The sequence below is a fragment of the Myotis brandtii genome, unplaced genomic scaffold (assembly GCF_000412655.1).
Source record: "Myotis brandtii unplaced genomic scaffold, ASM41265v1 scaffold251, whole genome shotgun sequence".
Lineage (NCBI taxonomy): Eukaryota > Metazoa > Chordata > Mammalia > Chiroptera > Vespertilionidae > Myotis > Myotis brandtii.
The window spans coordinates 2,359,385-2,373,821 of NW_005359516.1; the positions used below are offsets into that span (position 1 = coordinate 2,359,385).

At 46.0% G+C, this 14,437-nt stretch overlaps 1 protein-coding gene across 2 annotated transcripts in view; it reads left to right on the forward strand.

Moving 5' to 3' along the window:
• The window catches only part of TGFA (transforming growth factor, alpha), a 93,923-nt gene extending 80,997 nt beyond the window's left edge, over positions 1 to 12,926 (forward strand). For both annotated transcript variants that reach the window (XM_014540937.1, XM_014540936.1), the window contains exons 4-6: positions 4,323 to 4,472; positions 6,910 to 7,019; positions 9,171 to 12,926. In XM_014540937.1, coding sequence (XP_014396423.1) covers positions 4,323 to 4,472; positions 6,910 to 7,019; positions 9,171 to 9,178 — 268 coding nt within the window. In that variant the 3' untranslated portion in view covers positions 9,179 to 12,926. The remainder of the gene's footprint in view (positions 1 to 4,322; positions 4,473 to 6,909; positions 7,020 to 9,170) is intronic.
• The last annotated feature ends 1,511 nt before the right edge of the window (positions 12,927 to 14,437 follow it).

Here is a 14,437-nt window from a genome sequence, read left to right on the forward strand (position 1 = left end):
CCTCATCCTCTGGAAATTCTGTTTCTTTGTTATGGGGTGGGGCCACAACATTAGTAACAAAGAAACAGAATTTCTGGAGGATGAGGCCCAGAAATCAGGATTTTAAAAAGATTCCCAGGTGATTCTAATGTGCAGCCAAGGTTGAGAACCACTGCTCTAGAAGTTCCCATTTCCTAATCTGCAAAACAAGGTAAATATAGCCCTGACCTTACATGCTCTGTGATTGTTGGGATTAAGAGGTAATTTGCCCTGACTGGTGTGGCTCAGTTGGTTGGGTGTCATCCTGTGCACCAAAAGGTCACCAGTTCAATTCCTGGTCGGGCACATGCCTGGGTTGCTGGCTAGATCCCCTTGGGGGGTGTGCAGGAGGCAGCAGATCGATGTTTCTCATCTCTTATCAATGTTTCTCTCTTTCCCTCCCTCTCTAAAAATAATAATAATAATAATAATAATAGGTAATTCATATAGGAGTTGTAATTCATATATGAGTTTAGCCTACTGCCTTGATAAATGATAGGTGCTGTTTCATATAGGAGTTGTAATTCATATAGGAGTTTAGCCTACTGCCTTGATAAATGATAGGTGCTGTAATTAGCACCTGGCTGCCGCTCTTATTTAAATGGGATTTCTTAGAATTCCCAGCATTCATTTGTTAATTCATAGGGTTTTCAGAATCAAGTGGTTGAGGAGGTGGTAGGACCAGTCTCTCCCACAGCCTGAAGATTAAAGGAGGACTATTTCAAGTCACATGAAATTGCCTCATAGGTGTTCAACCACCTATAACCTGGACCTTTCACAAATATTTATGCTAATCCTCATCACTACTCTTCTCTGGGAGGAAGCTGCACTAAGACTGTCTACAGAGAAGTCCCATTGGCTTGGCTGCAACTCCTGGTTAGAAATCTAACAATTCGCCACAAAGCCCAGGCTCCCCAGCCCATTCTGTTCAGTGGTTCACCAGTTTTTGTAGAGCTAGGTCTTGCCCACAAGAGCATGGAGTCTGCCCTACAGTGAGGTTAGTGGAAGGGCAGTCAGAGAGGTGGGCATAGTCCTGAAGGCATTCAGAGGAGGATGAGAGGTTAAGGGAGAGCCATGGAAAGAGCTATGAAAAATGAATGGATGGGTGACTGTGTCTGTAAGTTACATCTTTTTAGAGACTGTAGTATTTGAGATGGAATCTGAGGAGGAGAGTGAATAATAATTGTCCAGGCAAAGAAGGTAATAGGAGTTGAAATGGGCAAGTGGGAGGGTAGTATTCACTCATTAGGCAAGTGTGTCCTAAGTGCCTATGTGCTGGACATGTGTTTATTTGACACTAGACTAGTGAGGAGGGTGGGACAACTTGGATTAGCTGGAACCTTGGTGATGGGTAATAAAGTAGAGAGGGTAGATTCTGGCCCTGCAGAAATAGGGTGTCAGATACCAAATGGAGGAAACCCAAAACTCAGGTGGGAGCCATCTGGGTGTGGGCCAGAGAAGGGACCCTTTGCAGGGTTCTCTTTAGACACTGACAGCTTAGCTTATGCATCGCCAACGTCTGCTGCTCATCGCCTTTCAGCCCCCAGTCCAGTCTGCTGTTAGCTTCCCCCTAGTGAGAAGGGGCCAGTGACTTTGTTTTCACAACCGATAGGGTGAGCCGTTTCTTGACTTTTGCCTTCACATAATTGTTATCGATACCAAACAAACAAACAAAAAATCTGCCCCGTCCCATAGCCCCTCGGTCTTCTCCTTCCCAGCCCAAGTGTGTGAGAGCCAGGGTTCTCATTCAGAATTCTGTGGTCCAGATCCTTGGTCAAGAAGAGTCGTCTTCCTAGAGATCCCCCCTCTTCCACTTTGTTCAAGAGCCTGCTCTCTTCTTCTCGGGTCTATAGCGATCCCTATGTGGCATTTTCCATCCTAGTTGGCCCGCCTCAGCTTCCTTAATTACCAAACAATGAAAACCCTCTTCAACCTTGTGGAACCTCAGATCTTTTACCCTATCATGATTGGAGTCTAAGCCAAAAGCCAGGTTTGATCAAGAGCTTAATCTGTGGCATTCTCTTCCCAACCTGTTTAGTATGCAGGGGAAGCAGCCTGGTGAGTGAGCAAGAACCCAGACTCTAGGGTCAGCAGACCTGGGTATGAATTTCTCTCTCTTCCCTAGCAGGGTGGGCACAACCAAATGACTTGACTTTTCTGTGCAAGGATTAAATGAGAAAGGGCATGCTAAATGTAAAATAACCCTTAATAGAAAAGCAAGTGCCTGAATTCAAACTAAAAACATACCTTTTTAGATAGATAACAGTTGGGCTTTGGGAGAAAGAGTGCCAGTGTTAAGACTTCTGTTAAGCAGTGTTACAGACAGAAGCTTGTATGCCATGGTATCCCAGGTTGTAGTCTTAATCAGCAATTTTTGCAGCATCTACCTAACCTCATAGAGCAGTGGTCAGCAAACTGCGGCTCGCGAGCCAGCATCTACTTAACCCCATAGAGCAGTGGTCAGCAAACTGCGTCTCGCGAGCCACATGCGGCTTTTTGGCCCCTTGAGTGTGGCTCTTCCACAAAATACCGACTTCTGCACGTGGGCCGCGAAGTTTCAATCACACTGTATGTGCGCGTCCGCACGGGTATCTTGTGGAAGAGCCACACTCAAGGAGCCAAAGAGCCGCACGTGGCTCCGCGAGCCGCAGTTTGCCGACCACTGCATAGGGTATCTGTTTCTTTAACATTAAAATGATTTTTTGTTAACATTGAGCAAAACCTATGCTCCTGGAAAATGTACTGTACAGTAAGTTCTCACTTAATGTCATTGATAAGCTCTAAGACTTTATACGAAATGGTGTATAATGAAACCAATGTTGCCATAGGCTAATTGATATAAATAAGAGTTAAGTTCATTAACATCATAATGAAATAGTTATAATGAAATAGGCTATAATGAAAAAGCATTATATTCCCAAAACGAGGGTTTTCATTATCCAAGGACCTAACTCCAAGGGCCCTTCTGGCATGTGGGGTCTGGCAGCCAGCAGCACAGGTTTAGGGGACTCACAAATGGAATGCCTCTGAGGCTAGCGCTGGCACAATAGGCTGGCACACCACGACCCTTCACCACCTTTTCATTTTTCCTTGTTCCTCAGATGTCTTTTAATCTAAAAGTGAAGGTGGCAGGCTATCTACTTCATCAAAAAGTACTCTTAAAAATCAAAAGTTTAGCGATCATTGCCATGTCTGAGGGGGGACAAAACAAAACTTAAAACCAGGGTGTGATGTTTGGTGCAAGGCTGCTCCTGGGAAGTTCCCTGTGGGAAGGAAGGCTCCCCACCTGAGAAGGCCAAGGTGATCAAACATTTTCATCACAATTTGAAAGTCACCCCCGACAAAGAGACCAATGTGTAAGCTAAGTATCTTCTATTGAAAAGAATAATATGCTTTGAAGAGGGGAAATGCCTGCATCAGAAAATGGCCATCTCTTCCTATGGGTAGAACATGTCCTAAGGAATCATCACGTGAGAAGCACTTGTGGCTGCCCCAGAATCGGGCTGGGGGATGGAGGTGGGTAGGACAGGCCAGAGCGAGATGGAAGAAGCAGCATTCGCCTTTAGCACATAGGAGGAGGCTGTTACTGAAATGAATGCTGCCAAAGAGCCTTGAATAGTAGCAATGCCCGTAATAAGTGGCTTGTGTTGATGTTGCCCTTAAAGATTACACGCAGCTCACGAACATGACCTCTTTTGTGCCCTTACTAATCCTCTAGTGGAGAAAGGCCAGCTGTTGTTGGAAATGAGGACCAGGGTTCACAGGAGATCAGTGGCTTCGCAAGTCCTACAATTACTAGTTAGTAGTGCTAGCTCTAATGTCAGTACGTGCCTCATGTGCTGGGCCACCAGGTAAATGCTTGCAGAGCTAATTAAACTTAAAGAAGATAAGCAAACCACAGCCTGTGTCTCCTGCTGGTTTAGTGTGTTTTCTTAAGCTCATCATCAGAAATTCTGAATACACACATTTGGTTTAAAAATAACCTGAATTTTTATGAACTGCCAAAATGAACTCCGTGTCATAAACACATTTGCTGCCTCCTTCATTCCCCCAAGAGCTGGCTTGGTGACAATAATAATAAAGTGCTTCAGTAGCACCTTTCATCCCCACGTGATAAAGCTGGTTCCTTACCCCTCATTCTCCAAGCAAGAGGTGCCTGTGCAGAGAAGTAGGGGTGACTTTACTGGAGGGGTCCCTTTGGGCTTTTCCTGGGGCTTTCGGTCCCTTCAGCCCAGCCTTCCCTGAGGAGTTGGGGAAAACAAGCCTTCTACCGGAGAGTGTGCTGATGTCCCTTTCTTTCCCAGCTGCCACTCTGGGTATGTCGGAGCGCGCTGTGAGCATGCAGACCTCCTGGCCGTGGTGGCCGCCAGCCAGAAGAAGCAGGCCATCACCGCCTTAGTGGTGGTTTCCGTCGTGGCCCTGGCTGGCCTCATCATCACGTGTGTGCTGATACAGTGAGTATTTGCTGCCCTAAGGTCAGGTCTCCCGCCCTCCCAGGGACATCTGCAGCATGCCCTGATAACAGGGTCACCTCAGCAGTTTGTTGCTGTGATGTCTGATTGGTATCAGCTAAGCCAAGAGGAACTTTGGTGACAGCCAAGCTGTCAAAGGGCACATGTCCTGGGAGGGTCCCAGCAGTGGGCCTGTGCACTGCTGGAAGCCACGAAGAACAAAGGCAATATTTCTCTCTCTCTCTCTCTCTCTCTCTCTCATTGTTGGGTTTGGAGCCTTCACTATTTCGTGATAGAACATCCAGGTGCCCCAGGGTGAACTGGAAACAGCTCCCAGCCTCATTTGGGCAGGAGCTCTTTGCAAATTCTAAAGCCATGTCGAAGGCCACTGTTACTATTATGACAAGTTAATGACAGCCCTTCCTCGTTTTTGCACTTCTCTGCCCTCCTCATCCTTCAAAACTCAGTTTCCACCTTGCATCTTCCAGGAAGCCTTCCTGAGCCCAGACCATTAGAGATTGTTTTCCGATGTTTCTTACCCCCATTTGCTTGCCCATATCTTCCCTGGTTCTGGCAATGAATAAAATGGGCTTTAGAGCCCCAGCTCGTTGACAGTAGCCACAACCTGCTCACATCCTTCTCCTGGAATAAGCCAGCATTAAGTGGTGAGAGATGAGGTCTGAACTGGGCTGGCCTTTCCTTCCTCTCCTAGCAGTATCTGTTCCATTCCCGTCTGTCTTGGAAAAACATGTTTGTAGGTAGTGGACAAGCAGCCCTGGTCCAAGCTGGGGCAGAGCTCAGGTTCTGCCACTCATGAAGACCCTCCCTGGGGGAGCAGTAGCAACTTAATGGACTACTGGCATCGATTCTCATGGCTGGCTAGCTACCTGCGCTCACCCATCACGTTCACAGTCCTATTTCTGTGGCAAGGAGGGTCCTAGAGCCTTAGAATAAGACTGAGTGCCCACGTGGGCCTCTCTAGAGGGACTTAAAAGTTCATTTTCACCAGATTTTTTGAGACAAGAATAAACCAGGATACTGGACAGCCTCTCTCATTCCCAGGGAGGCAGCCAGTCCCACTTCTCTGTCCTTTGCCAGCCCATCCTTGCCAAATACCAACTTCAGAATCTCTGAGCCAGAGACTAAGCCCTCATGCTTGCCAGGCTGCTAGATGCCTGGGCAGGGGGCCATACTGAGTTGCAGAGCTGGTTGGGACCAACTCATCCCCTGCCAGAGAGATAAAGAGACTTTGCTCTCACTGTCCTGGGACACTCCTAGCTGGGGCGTGACTGGGGCAAGCCCGCCTGGCTAGCTGACTGCAAGACAGCAATCAATGACAGATCTGGAATCAAGGCCTTCAGCATGGGATGAGCTGGTCCCAACCTGGACTGTGTAACTCAGGAGGGACCCGTCCAGGCAGACTGCTGGCCACTGTGCCAGAACAGGTTGGGCAGAAGTATTGCAGGGCCCCTTCTCAGTCTGCTGCCCAGAGATTCAGGGGTCCCAGGAACCTTCCCAGGGCTGAGGATCGTGAATTGCTACCAGGCACCAAGTGGGAAGGAAACACAGAAACAGGCTTGTTTCCTTGTCTGTTCTCGGGCTCATGTCAGCCAAGAGATCTCTCCCAGCCCTGGTCAGTGGATTCATAGATTATATATACATTAAGGTTAGGAAATGAAGTCTTCTATGGGACTTCCATGGAAAACAGCCATCCGTGTCTCTAGGTAATGTATGACTTAGTGCTTCTCCTCTGACCTTCTGTGAGTTCTCGGATTCTTTTTTCACGCTAACTCTACAAACTGTTCTTTCCTGCCCACCCAAGGAGGCAGGAGTGGTCATAGCCCTAATGCTTCAGGACTCTGGGTAACACAGGTTCACCAGGAAGTTGGGTTTGCCCCAACTACAGGATGTTAGTCCTCAGAGAAGGATTCAAAGCCACTGAGATCCATGCCTCATTCTCGTTCTTTCCATGAGTCAGTTCAGCCCATCCACATTCCCTGCTTTGCTGCTGGAAATACCTGATGGAGGGCTGCCCCCCTCCCAAGCCCTCACAGCCCTGCCAGCCTGAAGCGGCTGCACTGTCCCAGTCCTACTCACGGAATTACCCTTCTGCTGCTTTATGGGGAGGGCAGATGGGTGGGTGACTGGGCCTCTCTGACAGTCGGGCAAGCTGGAGCCCAGTTGCCCTGAGCAGAGCTGCACAAACAGAGGTGGGGCCTTGGGGTGGTCAATGGGTATCTTTGTTGTTGGCCAGCATCTGCCCTAAAGGCCACCACCCAGCCGGGCCCTCAGTCCCTTGCTGTGTCTGTCCCTCTGGAGGCCCCCACAGGAGGTTGCTTGAAAGCCCAGAGCTGCCCAGAAGGCCCCTCAGGCAGACATTGCACCAGCTGGGCGCTCCTGCCAGGCTCCTGCCTCGACCGTGTTCTCTGTGTCTTTGCAGCTGCTGCCAGGTCCGAAAATACTGTGAGTGGTGCCGGGCCCTCATCTGCCAGCACGAGAAGCCCAGCGCCCTCCTGAAAGGAAGGCCTGCTTGCTGCCACTCAGAAACAGGTAAGGGGCTGCATCAAGGAGGGGCCTTTTCCCCTTCGGGGAGAAAATGACACCTTCTCCAGGTCAGGGCAGAAGTTCTTGGAGGATGAAGCAGGAAAAGGGAGAAAAGATGATATTTATCTACCAAGTCAGGTTTAGTTTAGCCTAATGCAATGTTGGCGAACCTTTTGAGCTCGGCGTGTCAGCATTTTGAAAAACCCTAACTTAACTCTGGTGCCGTGTCACATATAGAAATTTTTTTATATTTGCAACCATAGTAAAACAAAGATTTATATTTTTGATATTTATTTTATATATTTAAATGCCATTTAACAAAGAAAAATCAACCAGAAAGAAATGAGTTTGCGTGTCACCTCTGACACGCGTGTTATAGGTTCGCCATCACTGGCCTAAAGTGTGTTTTACTCAAAGGGGATCTCTTTTATCCTTACTGGTGACTGTGTGACTTTTAACAAGTTACATAACGTCTCTAACCCTCAGTTTTCTTATTTTAAAATGTTGTGCAAGTTAAATAAGTACAGACATTAAGCATCTAGTATCGTGTATCCCCAACTGTGGATATGCAATAGATGTTCATTTCTTTCTCTTAAAAAAAAAAACAAAAATCACTTCCCTTTTCTCATCTGTGGAGTGAGCGATTCTCCTATCGAAAGTCTCTAAGGACTCTTCAAACTCTTAGATCCTGTGACCATCATTACGTTTTTCATTCTTTCATGCATGTTTTCCAACATCCTTAAAGTGGACTGGTCATCTAGACGTGAGCCAACACACATCTCAGGAGCCCGCATCTGAGCATCACTAGCTTGGGGCTCATGGAGCCAAATTGCTCCTTTATCCAGACAAGCTCTGAGAAATCTCACATCAGCCATTTTTCTGCAATGCTATTTAGACCAATAGAACCCGTCATAAAAGTTTCTTTATAGGAAGTAGTGGGTCAGGAGGCAATTGCCCCAGGCTGATCCACCCAAGGTGTCCTTCTCTGATAAACAGTTGACATTCCAGAAGCTCAAGGTTGCATGGAGAGCGTAGGGAGAAAAGCAACTGCTGTGTTTCTTAAATCTCATGGTATCTGACCTGGAGGGAACAGAAGGCCCAGGAGCACCGTATATTTGTTTTTCATTTCAAGAACCACTGTAATTGTGCCAGGGCAGTTCTTTTGATCTGGTAGGATGCTAATCCATTCATCCTCAAAATAGCCTTAACGAAGAGGAGGATTTGTGGGTGAAATAGGTAAACTGAGTCTGCCAAAGGCCTTCTTGGGTCCCACCATGAGTCCGTGGGCGGAGAGGGCACTAGGATGAGAACCAAGGCCCCTGAAGGCCTCACTCACATCTCTCTTCCACTACTTCTGGGGCCATCCATTGAGCTACTGGAGGTAAATTTTATTTTGTCTTTTAGCACCAATAAAAAAGTTATTTACACCTTTTAAGAAAATTCATAGTAAATTTTGTACCATTTGTCCACACCTCAGCAGAGTCATTCTGAGCAGAGTTAGGTTTCTTCTTATTACTTCTTCTCTACCACATTTGAGAGAACATTAGCCTTGAGCCTGGGGATAGATCTGGCCACTGAGACTGAAGCCCGTCTCCGAGATGAGGCATACCTCCCCATCTCCGCAGGGACCTTGAGAGGGACCAGGGTAGGAAGTTGTTCAGGCTGACTGGGGAGCTGCTGGGAATGAGGTCCATGCTGCCTCACCACTACAGCCACAGAATATGCCCTCAGGGCCCCCCACCCATTGAGAAACAAATGGGTCCTTTCTTGTATGGCCATAGGGGAAGTGATCCTACCACCAGAACCCTACACCAGCTCATGAATTGCCCACCAAACCATACTTTATGAGGGAGCTAGCCACATGCTGGGTCAAATCACTTCCAGTTGAATTGAGGCCCACAAAACAGGGTGCATCCCCATTTCTCTTCTGCCACAACTCATTTCACTTTTGGTCAGCCTTTTCTTTGGCACTGAAAACACAGTTTCAGAAGCTGCTTCCCCTGAGGTTGAACCTGCAGAATTTGGACTTGGGTCTGAGTGCCCAAGAGAACTTGGTGACCTTGGCTGATGCATCTCTAAGTTTCTGTTTCAAGCCTGTTTGGCCAGCGTGGCTGGGGTCTGGCCCACTGAACTTAACCTGTTTTTCCTTCCTCGCAGTGGTCTGAAGAGCCCAGAGGAGGAATTTGGCCAAGTGACTGGGGCAGCCCTAATGAAGAATGGACTTCTTCTGGACGGCCCAGCAAGGGATGCCTGGGACGTGCTGACAGACCTTCCTACTCTGCCGGCAATCACCTGTGCAGCCTCTTGTCTTGTGTGGGCCTTCCTTCAAAACTCTGTCAAGAACCTGTCTGCTTGGGGTTATTCAGTGTGACCTAGAAAAGAAATCAGTGGATCACAGTTTAAAGGCTGGTCAAAAAAGAACTGCAAGGGGTGGACTTCCCGTTTACCTATACAAGATGTGTGTGTCAGTCAGCGTCTGAGTCCAGGAGTAGTTGTCTTCTACCATTCATGGATGCCAGGCTGTGTTTCTTTTTAATGGACCCACAACAGCATGCATCCTGCTCACCACCGGAGATTCCTATAGTTGTTACAGTTTTTTCTCATCCATTTATTGGGGAAGAAGGTGGAGAAAGGGTAACTGCTTGTTGTTATGGGAGGATGCCAAGTTTAAGAAGAGCTGCGTCTGTCCTCTGTCCAGTAGACCCTCAACCAGCCCAACGTCCTCCACAGACACGCGATATTGAGGACCTTCCCAAGTCACCACCACCCTTGGAGATAACTTCTTATTTATTAGCTGGATGATGGTTTTATTTTTAATCTCTCAAGTCAATGTAAAAAGCATAAAAACTCTTTTAGACTTCTACATTAATGATGGATGTCTTGCTGGCTGCAGAGTTATACCGATTAAAAATGTCTGGCCTCTTTGGGACAGCTGAGGCTTAGGAAAAGCTACCCAGAAGGTACAGAGATGGAAGCAGAGGTTGAGTTGCTGATGGGAGCAAAGATTGGGGTTCAGACATTGTGCCCTTTAAGACACAAAGCCGGTAAATGCCCCTGGATACATTCTGTGGAAAGGTTAGCCAATCCAGCAGCATAGATGTGTCATCTCAGTCGGGGAGAGAGGAAGAATGCTCCTGTGTGTGGGTCTGCACGGGTTAAACACAAGACTTGCTACACTGCTCAAAGATTAACATGAGCCCTCTGAGAGCCACGGGCATTTGGGGCCACATTCATGAAAGGGGGACTGGTCATTTATTTTCCATTTTGTCACTTGGTTGATTTGTTACTTCATTTTTAAAAGGAAAAATTTAACTTTTCTATTGTTAAGCATGAGGAGAAATATTTCAATGATTTGTTTTCATCCGGAATGCTGGTTTTATTAACAAAAACTCTAACAAGCCATGTCTACTGTGAGAGTCTCACTTTCCCCTCAGAAAAAGGCGGAATAGTTCTCCTGGGCATTAGGGTACATTCTGACCCACTGGCCTGCCTGTGGGAAGCACTGCCTCCCTCCTGCCAAGTAGTGGGGGGGTTCATCCCTAGGAATTCTCATTAAAATTCGGGACCTGAATAACAATGAAACAACGTACAAACTCCTTACATGAGGAAAGTCTTCTTCACTAATATTCGGAAAAATGAAAGATTTCTACCAATTAACCCTTCAGTGTATTGAGCTCCTCACATCCTGACAGTGACCAGTTAATTTTGTCCTCCCCTAATTCTTCTTCCCTAGTCTGTCTATTTCAATGAATCTTCTCTCCCTTTCTTACAGTTGAGACAATTATATGACCCATGTCTTAACTTCGGCACTTTTATTGAATCATGGTACACCCAAAGCACTGAGAGCAGAAATAGGATCTGTTTACCAGTTGGCCCCTAACCATGTAATTGACACAGCTCACAGGTTTTAATTATAAAAGAAAATAGGTCTAAGTTTGCATTCCTTGGGCCAGTCCTACAGATATGTGGGCTGAAGCTGATATATGTAGCATCTCGCTCAGAGACCAATCCAGTTGATGCCAGCTTATAGACCCCAGTGTGCATTCACTTTTCCCCTCAGCCTCTGACAGTTTGAATGGTCTAAAAGAGACTAATGGAAGTGGAGTAGTGTTACTTGTTAACTTGAGGTCACATTTTTTTCTTTAGGATGATCTTTCCCCAGTCTTTTAGAGACTCTTTGAGGTCTGGTTGCCTTTAAAAGGTTTGGATTGATGTGAAAATGTTTGTGAGGCTTTCTTCACTAGTGAATGGAAGGATTGGTATCTGGTCTTTAGGCTTCCAAGAGCTTTTGCAGAGGTGTGAGAAGACATGGATGGAAGTGGAGGGAACCTTCTTGCTCCCCTGTAGGGTCTTTGAGTTTAGTGTCTGTGAATGTCCTGGTCCTCAGATCCAAGAAGTCACAGCTGCCAGTGCCCCCTTCCTTGTGCCTGTACAAGCATGCAATGAACAGGCTCGAATGGGCGCTTCCCTAGACATGCCTCTGGGGTCAGTCCTCTGCAAACCAGGCCTAAAAAGAGTTGGAGCCGAGTTCAGGGTCAAGGCAGGCCTGGTTGGACCTTTGTCCACTTCCCAGGATATGACACAGCCTTACTTCTTTAGGTAATTTCTAGAAATCAGATGGCCAACAAGCTTTGGATCCCTGAGCCATTTTATGGCATGGATACCTCTTTGGTTAGCTGTAAAATGCCCCCATTTCAGGATAAAAATGTATCTTCTAATCCATCTCTGCGGGTTCCTTGTGTTTCCTTGCTTTTTAGAAAGCCAAGTGTTCATAATGATCAGGGAATCATTCCCAAGCCCTGACCTGATAGGTAGCCACACTCCTGGGAGTGGGAAGCACAGCTGTTTCCATGTCTCCTTCAGGAAAAATGAGGAGACTCCATTTTTAAAAGGGGAGGAGATGCTTCCACGTCTTTTATGGAACCTGCTCTACAAGCCATAACTTCAAGCATATTAGCAGAAAACATTGTCCTCTAGATTGGAGACATACAGCAGCCAATCCTGATCTGGAAAACATGTCCAGACACATGTGGAAAAAACAAGCTATGAGCTTGCCATTGTGTTCCAGCAGAGGAGGTGGGCAGAATGCCCCCCAAGTCTATTTTCCTGAGAAAGGAGGGGGAGGTAGGATTGACACTCCCCCACCCACTTTGGTGAGGGAAGGGAGAGTGTGGTTCTAGAGCTTCTTGGGAGACTATTCTCTTCAAGTAGAAAAAAGTGTCTGGCATCTCCAACCAGGTCTTCCAGGGCCAGGTTGTCTCAGTGTACATGGGCTACTGGTGTTTTTCCAGGCAATTTCGGCAAGAATGGGTCAACCAGAATCCAACACTGCTCAGGGGACCCTGACCCTTTTAGTAGGATCTGGGCTTTGATTTTTCCCAACCTGCTCAGTAGAGAGGGGTAGGGGGGATGATTCAAAAGCCCAGGACCATGGGGGACATCACAGAAACAGATAAACACCTATGTTTGCTCTTAATGTTCTAACATAAGACCTATTTTCTGTAGCCACTGATTTTTACCAGACTCTCTGAAAGATCCGGTGGTAAGCACACACACAGGACTGAAAAGCGACCCCTCTTTCTAATGTAATAACTGACTGAAGTGTTCAACTTTTCATTCTCTTTATTATACAAACCTGATGCTTTTTTTTTTTAGAACTTGTTACTCCGACTTCTGTATATGTTGCACTGAAAAGGTTAATATTTAATGTTTTAATTTATTTTGTGTGGTAAGTTAATTTTGATTTCTGTAATGCATTAATGTGATTAGCAGTCTTTTCCTTAATACCTGAATTATTTAAAGAGTAGTGAGCAATAGAAAATGCAGTTGCATTTTTTCATTAATGTGCATTGTTCAGTTGTACTGTACCTTGTTTGAAAAAAAAATGAAGGAATGAACTTTTGTTTTCCTAAATCAAGACTGGAACTTTTCTTTCATGAGCATTTTTTTAATTTTTTCAATTACAGTTGACATATTATTTGTTTCAGGTATACAACATAGTGAATAGACATTTATATACCTTACAAAATGATCACCACAGTAATTCTAGGACCCATCTGGTGCCATACATCATTATCACAATATTATTCACTATATTCCCCGTGTTATACTTTACTATTTTTATAACCTTGGGCATTATTTTAAATCTCTCCCAGTGATTTAATCCAGTCCCTATCACCCTTTGGAATATACCAGACCCCAGGGAGCAGATGGCATAGGAGAGGTTTGATGCCTGGGGCTGCAAGTACCTCATACCCACCCAGGGCATCCCACCTTGGCCCATACTTGGGTATCCTTAATGTCCAACAGATGTTAGCCCCTGAGCACTCTTGAAAGCTTGGGCCTCCTTTCAAGTGGGATCATCAGAGGCAGGGAAGTGAGAAAACACCTGTGGCAACAGGGCCTTGAGTACCATATGGCTAAAGCTTGAGGTCATACACAAGTGGGCGGTGGCTTTTCCGGGAGCCAAATTTTGAAATTGGGAATTAAAACATAGCGACATTTATGCTGAATGGGAAATAGGAGAGAGGGGGAAAGTCCTCTTTCAGTACATTTGCTCCAATGGAAGCTTCAGGCTCTGATGTGCAGCTGCACAGCTAACCTAGGATGAGAGGAGCCCCTGCTGCCATGAAGTCTTTGTGGCAAGTTCAAGTCCTTTGAGAGAGGCCCTCTCAGGAAGTCAGAAAGACGGAATTGAGAGCTGGGCAAGGGAACAGCTCCACCAATCTGGGGGATGGGTACATGATGCTGTGTGCAGATGATGTTTTATTGAGTTTTTCACTTGAACCCTGCATCATTTTACAAACCAATGTCACCCCAATAAATTCAGGTTTTAAAAAAGAATAGGTTTACACCTCAATCTCTGTGAAGCCTACCAGGAACCCCCATGGAGAACCTTCCCAACACACCCAAAGCACATCCCAAGTCCATAGATTGGAGACTTCACATTATTAAGATGGCAATACTCCCCAAATTGATCCACAGACTCAAAGCAATTAGTTTCTTTGTAGAAACTAATGCACTGATTCTAAAATTCATATGGAATTACAGGGTATCTGGACCAAGCAAAACAAAGGAGAACAAAGTAGGAGGACTCACAGTTACTGATTTCAAAACTAACTACAAAGGAATGGTAATTAAAGCAGTATGGCACTGGCACAAGGATAGCTAAAATTGCTTTAAAGAATAGATCAGTTGAATAGAATTGAAAGTCCAGAAATAAGCCATATACCTATGGCTAACTGATCTTTGATAAGGGTGCCAGGACAATACAATGGGAAAAGAGTCGTCTTTTCAACAAATAGTGTTAAGACAACTGGATGTCTACCTGCAAACAAAGTTGAACCCCTATCTCATACCATATGTAACAATTAACTCAAAATAGATCATAAACCTAAATAAGAACTAAAGCTATAAAAATTCTT